Source organism: Benincasa hispida, chromosome 12 (genome assembly GCF_027475165.1).
Source record: "Benincasa hispida cultivar pf3 chromosome 12, pf3_genome.v1.1, whole genome shotgun sequence".
Classification (NCBI taxonomy): domain Eukaryota; kingdom Viridiplantae; phylum Streptophyta; class Magnoliopsida; order Cucurbitales; family Cucurbitaceae; genus Benincasa; species Benincasa hispida.
The window spans coordinates 82396536-82406107 of record NC_143489.1 but is presented as its reverse complement, the minus strand read 5'-3'; the positions used below and the strand labels follow the sequence as shown (position 1 = coordinate 82406107).

The following is a 9572-nucleotide window of genomic DNA, read 5'->3' as shown; positions in this document are numbered from 1 at the left end:
TCTCTTTTATTCTTCCGCTGCATCTTCTTTTTCTCCGACTTCTTCTCCTCTACACATCTTCTTCTTCTCCTCTACACATCTTCTTTTTCTCCAGTACGACAGGTTCACACAAGTAGCTTTGACGTGATCAACCCCAATAAACAAGAGCGAGAGTGAGAGAGAGGAGTAATTTTGTTGAGTAAAGAAAGAAAGAGCAAAACCAACGAGACCAAGACCAGTGAGAGGAGGAAGAAGACAACCCATTATTGCATGAATGTTCGCAAATAGATCATCAACAAGAGAGCGAGACCGAGACCAAGAGCAAGATGCTTTGCTACGTGCGCATCGAGTATGTTTTGATAATTTCACCCGAATTTGACGTCAACAAAATGTCATTCAACAATTTTTTTCAAAAATTGGATCATTTGACATTTTTTACAAAAATTTTTGGGTCATTCATACAAACTTCCCTTACAAAACTTGGTGAACACCACAAAGCATAATGAAGTGAGTCCCACATTTTCTTGTTCCTATTGATTGTTTATGTTTTTAAGATATGTTAAAAGACCAAGTCCATAATTGTACGATTGAAAGTACAAAGACTAAAATAAAACAAAACCTAAAATATATGAACCAAAATAGTATTTAAAAAAAAAAACTTAGTTAAAAGCTTGAGCATTCTATAAATTCCGGTTGAATCGGTGATAGCCCTCAGCCAAAGCAAACAAATAATGCACAGCCTTATTTGGAGATTCCTCACAAAATTGCACTAAATTTAAGTACAAAGACTAAAATAAAACAAAATTTAGAATATATGAACCAAAATGGTATTTTAAAAAAAAATACTTAGTTAAAAGCTCGAGCATTCTATAAATTCCGGTTGAATCGGTGATAGCCCTCAGCCAAAGCAAACAAATAATGCACAGCCTAATTTGGAGATTCCTCACAAAATTGCACTAAATTTGAGTGAATGTACGTTAGAGATAGTTCAACAGTTCAGTTTGATTCCTTGAGCTGAATAATGGCATCAAAAAAGAATTTTTCATCTGGTTCAAATTGATCTTCAAGATCCTCATAGCTTTGCTCTATTCTCAAGTCCTTACCCACTTTTAGAGCTTCCTGCTACAAAGGTGAAATTTTCCAGGAAAGCAAAGGAGATTAGAGAAAAACATTAAGATATGGAATGCCCCAACATGGTGAAATGTTCTTTGTAATCAATTTGTAGCAACAGTATCACACTATCATTTTATGGGATGTTTGGGAATGATTCTAAAATGATTATAATCACTATGACATTTTTAATCATACATGCTTTGAATCAATCAAAACCAATCATGATGACATGAAAATTGAATTTAAAAGCATAAAGTTAAATATTAAATTAATTTTGAGTGATGAAAGATGTGTTTCAAGGTGATTTTAAACATGAAAAGGTGATTTTATCAATTTTAAAATCATTCTCAAACATGTCCTAGTAAGAATATTTCCAAGGCTAAGAAAATGAATTCAACTCTAGTTATTTTATAATAGGAAGAATATCAGAAAAGTCAACGAGGTTCTATTTCATTATATTTCAGTCATGACTCTACTCAGTTAGTATAGTAGTTGCATTGATATATGATGTCATTTTCGGTCTCTCTTCCAATTTTTATATGAAAATCTAAAAAGTCTTATAATAATCAATAAATCACAATAGAAAAAAGGAAAGGTTTTTTTATTGCTTTGAAATCTTTTATACTACCTCCAATGTTGAGATTGAACTCTACTATGGATCAAGATAGTCAATCTGAACATTTGGACAAGACTATTATGAATTCTGACCATGTTCTTTATAAGGTCTTCTCCTATTTCTTATGTATCCATTTATATTTATATCTATGTGTAGAAATTAAAAAATATCAACCATGAAGTAAAAACATTTTCACTATTCACTGTAGATTGCAGGAGGTTCCACTCTGTATGTTAAAACAATTTCCAGCCTTGAGTTAATCCATCATTTAGAACAGGGCAAAACATGCAAATGGATTCGGATTAATGAAGATTACAAAAATCCCAGCTCAAAATCAGAATATGAAAAGGCCAATTATATCTTTACCTTTTCCACATATGCAGCAACAGTAGAGTTGATAACTTCCTCAATAACTTGTTTGTAAACCTTAGAAGGTCCCAGTATCTCTAATAGAATGTCTCGAGGTATCTGTTGAGAACAAATGATGAACTTATCAGTAATTCAACTTCTGCTATCTTCCCTATTAAGATTGTCAGTAGTTACTTCCTGAAAATCAAGAGGTTGAAAGGAAAGAGAACTAACGTTTGGCGTCTTTCCTGATATTCAATGCAGAGCACCATTGTTCAAGTCCAATGAAATAAATTGGAAAGGAAAAGAAAAAAAGAAAACAATGTGAGAAACAAATTAAAGGAAGCGGTTCTCTGGTTGTTAAGGGGTCGTTTAGTAACATTTCCATCTCTCTAAGATGAAGACAACACGATCACCTATAACCTTAAACATGCGTATTCACAACAACTCGCCAGATATCAATGGTGCCAGCAACATTGTTCTGATGGTTTTGAGAAAATGAAAATGAAGACAATGAGCACCTCAAATAAGAAAAATGGCTCTGGATATTACCTCCTTTCACTCTTCTAAAACCTGGAATAGGCTGGGCCTCAGCAACCATTTTGTCAAACACGTTGTTGAAAATTGCTCGAGTTTTGGCTCCAGACACCTCAACACGAATCTGGTTGCAAACTCCAAAAAAAAAAAATTTTTTAAAAAAAAACTATGGTAATAATAAGAGTTCCTAAATTTGCATAAAATTGTTGTGCATAATATAACAAAGGTTTAAATCCAACTTTAAACCTGAATTTTCGTACTCATTTTGGACTCTAGACATTCAAATATTCTATTTCAATCCCTAAAATGGGTATATCTCTTACTTACATACCAGAAGAGTGATTTCTGTGGTGGACTGGTTGATTGGCCACTAGTAGGTTCAATTATGGATTTCGAAATGAAGTAATTTTTTTTAATGACTAATGAATTATTGATGGGAAGGACTAGAATAGCTTTTAGGGACTAAATAGAATTTCTAAAAGTGAAGTAACTAAAACATAATATTTGAAAGTTTAGGCTAAAAAAAAAAACTATAAATTGAAAATCCAAATAGGATTTAAACGAACAAAAGAAATCCGAGGGTTATAGACCCAAGGAATCTGAGAATAAAAAACTCACCCTGCTTCATACCTTTAGTTCTTTATTCTCGGTTGTATTAGTAGCATTAGTGACGGAAAAGTCTTCAAACTGAGAAGAAGAAACACTCACGTCTTCTGCTCACAATAAAATTAGAAGTTTTATCCAACATAGTCCTTATACAAATGGAAAATTTTGAAATTACTCTTGGAACAGAAGGAAGTGTATTATAACCTGATAACACAGCACAAGCAGCTGGAAGATATCTGTTATTTTTACTGTTGAGTGAACAAATTATTTTTAGAATTAGGAACATAGTCAACTCCTACTTGTCTTTCAAAACCATACAAATGATTATGGCTACACATGTCAGTTGGGCAGTTGAAATGGTGTACATGCAATCTCAATTAGATGAAGCGGCAACAAACGATGTTAATATGTCTTTTTAAACAATCGAAATATTTCCAAATAAAAATCTAACCATCATGCCGATGGTGTTAATGATTTATTGTTGGGTTCATTCATCTCAAAGTATTAATAATATACTAAAAATACCAATAAGTCTGCAATAACTTATTTGCTTAAATGTTTTAGCCTAGAAGCATATGGTTTTTAATTCAAACCATGAGTACTATTTCCTCCCTAATTAATACTAATAACTCACTCACTGGATTGCATACTAATTTCTGAATCCATAAAATGTTCAAAGGAAAATACCTTTCTAGTTCCTGTTTTCAGTAATAGGTGTGTTTGACTCTAAAGTTCTGAAATATACTCTTTTTAATCCTCGAATTTTTAAGAATAGTTGTTTGAAGTAATATTTTTAACGAATTTGATGAACAGCCTTGAAGAGAAACAATTACCCCACTCACAAGACTATAGAATTTGGTCCTTAGACTCCTCCGGCAAATACTCAGTGAAGTCCTTGTCAAAACACTTGCCACCTTGCAAAGGAAATTTTCCAGGCCCAATGGAAATCAAAGAGTCCCAAAAGGATCAATATCCTCGTTTGGATTCTGTTGAATGGTTCTTTCAATTGTTAGGCCTCACTACAGAACAAGCTTCAAGCACATTACATTTCACCTTCCATCTGCCCTCTATGCCTGACAAACAGTGAGGATTTGCAACACTTATTTTTTTATTGTTCTTATTCTAGACACTGCTGGCAGAAACTATTTTCACTTTTTAACCTTCATTGGCTTCCAATCAATACAGCTCGGGATCACTTGCTTCAAATCTTGGTTGGATCTCTCATGTCTTATAAAGCTCAATTATTATGGTCAAATGCTGTCAAGGCCTTGCTCTCATAAATTTGGTTTGAATGAAATCAGAGGGGTTTTCATGAAAAATCTACAGTTTGGTCAGATCGCTTTGGCTCAACTCACCTCTTAGCCTCCACATGGTGCTCTCAATCCAAAGTCTTCAAAGATTACTCCACACAAGATATTTATTTAAATTAGAATGCTTTCATCTCTCCAATTTAATTATGTTTTGACTATTTATCCATTAGTTGACTTTGTCCCTTGTATTTGTAACTATTGGGAACTTGCAGTCTCCTCATTGGTGAATTTTATAGTGGTTTTCTATTGGGACATGATGATGGCGCTAGGGATGTGTCAACCTAGTTGAGATATTCTGATGTACCCTGTTGATCCCCTCTTTCTATAATTACTTTGGCTTATTAAGTTTCATTGTATTTTGAGCATTAGACTTTTTTCATTTCATCATTGAAAAATTTTGTTTCTGTTTCAAAAAATATATTTATATCTTTAATACTTTAAATGATGATACGACATTTTTAATTAAATGAAAATAAAATAAAATAAATTTCTTCTTTCTCTTCCCATTCTCTCTCCTCTCTCTCCTCCTCATCTCTCCTTCTACCTTCTTCTTTCTCCCCTTCTCCCTTATCTTCTTTTTTTTTTAATGATTTAACCTTTTGTGCTCAATATGAGACTATGTGGTATGAGGGCATCCCATTCCCTTTCCATATGACCCAAGAGCCCAACCGATATTCCATTTGGAGATCGGCCGACATGTAGCTTAGAAAATACTAAATGACATTTTTTCAACATGTTTCTTGATGATAAGAATGAATTTCATTTCTATATGACATAACACTATCTCTAATCTCTACATTTGAACACAGAACCAAACATGTCATTTTCATCAACTTCAAGTCAGGCAATGGCATTTCAAAATTGCTTTCTTCTCCCTATAAATGAATTGTGGCAGCTTGAACTATCAAATTAAATGTGAATCGAAGTTATTTCATGGTGAATTCAAGCTTGTGTTTGTGTGTTATTGTTCATCTTTTTAACTGTTGGGTCTGTTTACAACCAGGATCAGAAGCTGCAACATCATGTGCCTCTGTTTTGGGGGATTTCATAGTTGATACCAGAAACAACAACTACGAACGATCAATCAGCTTCATCATGTGCTGCTGTTTGTTTTTGGGGATTCCATGGTTGGCATTCAATATTTTAATTCTATTTTAGTATGTTCCTGGTTATTGTGGCCCTTTTTGTAGTTTCATTTAGATGAAAGTTGGTTCTTTCATCCACAAAAGAAAAATTATATCCAAAAATGTAGTGATCGTCTTGATGGTGAATTGGTGATTTCAGATGATACTACACGTTAACTTCCTGTTTTTAGTGACTAAATGACAAGACGGGATTTGAAGCATCCAATTGAGGAAAAATGAAGCAGATAATGAGCATTTATACGTACATGCAGATTAGATGTCAAAATTTTCCAGTAAAGCTAGTCTATTATGAGTTTATATGTTTTGTAAACTTCGAAGGTTAGCCAATCAGCTTCATCATATGAAAGAAAAGTTCAGAGAATCAATTAGATGCTAAAGTCTTCTAATTTGGGACACAATCATTCATAATTTGGCTTATTATAAGAAACATAATTTGGTCAAATTAAATGGAAATTACCTCAAAGAAAATTTTCTGCTACCGTATCCCATTTGACTGGGAAAAGACACATTTATGCAGGTGACTTTTGGAGTAAAGTAATCTGCTGTCTGCTTATGATATATAACCTACAATTAAGAAAGAAGGTTGAATAAGAATGAATAAACTTCAGATGAATATAAACAGAGACACCGTCATCAGAAACAGTAGAAAATGAAAGAGAATCTAAGATCATACAAACCAACCATTCAAAAAATTAATAAAAATATAAAACTACCTCATGCGCAAACAAACGAGCATAACCCACAAAACATGGAACCAGACAACTGTTTGTGTATAAATGAAGCTATGTCATTACTTAGCTGACTGTACATGTCACCCATCCTAGATGTCTGAAGTCATGCTCTTTCATTGCAGTTCTTGCTTTTGAGGACATAAAAAGCATGTTTTTGGTCTTTAAGCAAAAACTTACCACACAAAATACTCCTACTTCAAGCAAATACTGCTAACTTCAATATGTCTACTTGCAAGCCAGTCAACTACCAGAAGCCAAATATCCAGTATACCAATATTAAACCACCTTTCTCGCGAAACAACATCCTTTTCCTTCATGGAGTGCCACAAAACTCCATGCAGAGCAACCTTCTTGATATTTACATGGTAGACACAATAACCAGACAAAGCCAAAATGCCAAATAAGTGGAAAATTGGGACACAACTGCTATATGCTTTCACAGATTGAATTCAAGTTATTCAACCAGAAACCTCTCTCAATGAATAAATAGTACTGATCCTCAGAACCAAAATCAATTTTCTAGGGATCAGTTGGCAGCAACTTCTAGACGGAAAAAAGAAAAAGGGAAAATGAAAAACTCACTCCCACAGCAGGAAGAAGCAAAACGGAAAAATAACGCAAGTAATTAACTACAATCAAATAAGCACAATAACATACATGGAAAACTCTCAAACTGGAAAACAAAAAAATACGCTCCCAAAAGAAAAAAAAAAAAAAAAAAAAAAAAAAAAAGAACTCCACAAAAATTATCAACAGGTAGAATTCTCCTCCGACTCCAATTACAAGAAAAAAAAAAACTTTCACTTTAATACCGTTGAAACCCTCCTTGCCCCCTCGCAAAGGAAACAACAGACAAAGGGTGTTTCGAACATTCAGTTGAGTTATAAAGTTTGTGTTAATATGTTGGAAGTTAGAAAGTCTGTATTTGAGGTGTAGAATTATGAAGATGGAATCTCTTAATAAATGTGCAAAAGAGAGAGATTAAATTTCTCGATAGATAAAAAATGAACACTATTAAAATCGATGGAATTGAGTAATTTAACACCCAAAAGAAATTTAACTAGAGTTATTATAATATATCAAAACTTAAAATATTTTCAACTAAGACGAGTAAGTATACCATTTCATAACATTTGAAATCCATCACTTTATATGACCATTCCCATGTGGGATTTTTTCCTCTTCTAATATTTCCCCCAGAAAACCAACAGCTATGTTAGCACAAATTGTACTGAGCCGATACACAATATTTAGTGTTATTCCTTGCTACCTCTGTTCTCCCCTGCTCACTCAATATAGCTCAATAATATACACAAAAATTCCATGGATTAAGGATTGAATACGGAATATTATTCTCTGAAAGTTGACCGAAAAAGGTAAGAGAAACACAAATTGAGCCGGAGTGAAGGGATGATTTACCTTGGGATTTGTAGTAAGAAAGAAGTTCGTAGCGGCTATTTGCATTCTTTCTCGTCGCACTTATCCACTTCACCGAACTGAACCTGCGTTTCTTTTAGACAGTGATTTTCTGTTCCACCAGAAACAATGCCCAGTTTTAATTCTTACTTCAATATTTTCTTCTTTTTTTATTATTTTTTTTCAAAAGATAAATTTTTGTCCCTAAACTTCTACCAATATAACCATTTAACTCGGGTTGTTCAATAACAATTTAGCTCTTAAGGGTTGTTTTGAGCACAGATTCGAGACGTGTTTAAGGTGCAGAATTATTTAGTTTGAATTCATATATATGTGTTTATGACGCAGAGTTCATATATCAAGATATTTGATGCAGTTTTTTTTAACTTTTTTATTCAATAATATGTTTGTATAATTACTATTTTTGTTTTGAAATTTTTGTATTCAATCATTCTATCCATTTTTGTTTAAATAAAATATAGATTGCAATTTTTTCTTTTAATTTTTAAAATTTTTCTTTCTTTCTTTCTTTCTGTTTTGGACAATGAACAACAATTAACTCATTACATTTCTTGTAGAAATATGTTTAAATAAAATGATAAACCAAAGTAAAATCAAAATTTTTCATTCTAGCTAATTTTTCTTAATGAATTTTATTATCATCTTCTTCTTTTTCTTCTTCTTCATATTGTTGCTCTATATTTTTACTATGTCATGAATTTATTTAATTAAATCTTCCCCATCATTGTAACAACCAATGAAATGTCACCACATTTCTTCAATAATTTTACTTTCATTTCCTCTAAATTTACTGGAGTTTTTAGTTAGAGGTGGTTTCGGAGCTTGAAGTTGGTTGCATGAATGTGTATTGAAGTTGGTTGTCGAAGTTTATCATCGAAGGTGGTTTTCAAATCCCAAAATTGGTCAGGTGAAAGTGGTCGTCAAATTTGACCATCAAATATGATTTTTGCTGGAGATTGTAGTCAGAGGTGACTATCGGAGACCATAGTCGCATGAAGGTGGTATTAGAGTTGGTTGTTAAAGTTTGTTGTCGAAGGTGGTTGTCAAAGCCCGGAGTTGGTTGTCAGAGTTGCTCGCTCAAAGGTGATCATCAAAGGTGATTTTCATCGGAGTTTGTAGTCAGAGTTTATTATCGGAGCTAATTGGTCATCAGAGTTGGTAGCGTGAAGGTGGTCGTTGAATTTGGATCACCAGAGGTGGTTGTCGAAGGTCAGAATTAGTTTCTGAAGTTGGTCATGCGAAGGTTGTCAGATCTTGGAGTTGGTCGCTGGAGCTGTCATCGGAAGTGGTTGTCGGAGTCCAGATTTCGTCGCCAAAATTGTCATCGAGTTGGTTGTCGGAGCCCAAAATTGGTCGTTGGAGTTTTCATTGGAGGTGGTTGTCAAAGCCCTGAATTAGTTCTCGAAGTGTGAGAGTAGCCGATGGGTTGAGCTATTGAAGACATGGGAAGAAAGGAGGGTTGGGGTGAGTTGGTAAAATATACCAACTCAACTCTACCAATATTTAAAGTTGGTGGGCCAAACAATGAGTTGGATATTATACCTACTTAACGCAACTCGTGTTGGTGAGCCAAACACCCCCTTAAATTTTAATCGTAATGATTTAGTTCTATATTTTTTTTTTACTACATTTAGTCCCTATATTTATAACTTTATAACAATTCAGTACTTTTTAGTAAGTAATAATTTATATATGTATTTTAAAATCTATAACGATTTAGTTCCTACTATAAAAATTTTCATCAAAACTA

General features: G+C 33.4%; 1 protein-coding gene across 4 annotated transcripts; it reads right to left on the bottom strand.

Annotated features, from left to right (window-relative positions):
- Positions 1-768: 768 nt before the first annotated feature.
- On the bottom strand, positions 769-8048 carry LOC120068505 (bacterial trigger factor). Of its 4 annotated transcripts, XM_039020297.2 has the most exons (9): positions 7805-7915; positions 7506-7667; positions 6112-6218; positions 3404-3447; positions 3224-3306; positions 2609-2717; positions 2291-2304; positions 2075-2176; positions 769-1101 (listed from the first exon to the last, which is right to left on the bottom strand). In XM_039020297.2, exons 2-9 carry the CDS (start codon positions 7527-7529, stop codon positions 976-978), a joined length of 609 nt encoding a protein of 202 aa, XP_038876225.1. In that variant the 5' UTR covers positions 7530-7667; positions 7805-7915; the 3' UTR covers positions 769-975. The 4 variants fall into 4 exon arrangements, with proteins under 4 accessions (XP_038876225.1, XP_038876223.1, XP_038876224.1 ...); XM_039020295.2 differs by lacking the exon at positions 7506-7667 and having other exon boundaries at positions 7805-8048; XM_039020296.2 differs by lacking the exon at positions 7506-7667 and having other exon boundaries at positions 769-1098; positions 7805-8048.
- Between the last annotated feature and the right edge of the window lie 1524 nt (positions 8049-9572).

Excerpts from the sequence above, each read along its gene's own strand:
- LOC120068505 (XM_039020295.2), bottom strand. The coding sequence starts at position 7,849 with ATGCAAATAGCCGCTACGAACTTCTTTCTTACTACAAATCCCAAG. Across the intron at positions 2,718-3,223 it reads CCGAGAATAAAGAACTAAAG|ATTCGTGTTGAGGTGTCTGG; the intron begins GTATGAAGCAGG and ends GTTTGCAACCAG. Across the intron at positions 1,102-2,074 it reads TTGCTGCATATGTGGAAAAG|CAGGAAGCTCTAAAAGTGGG; the intron begins GTAAAGATATAA and ends TCACCTTTGTAG.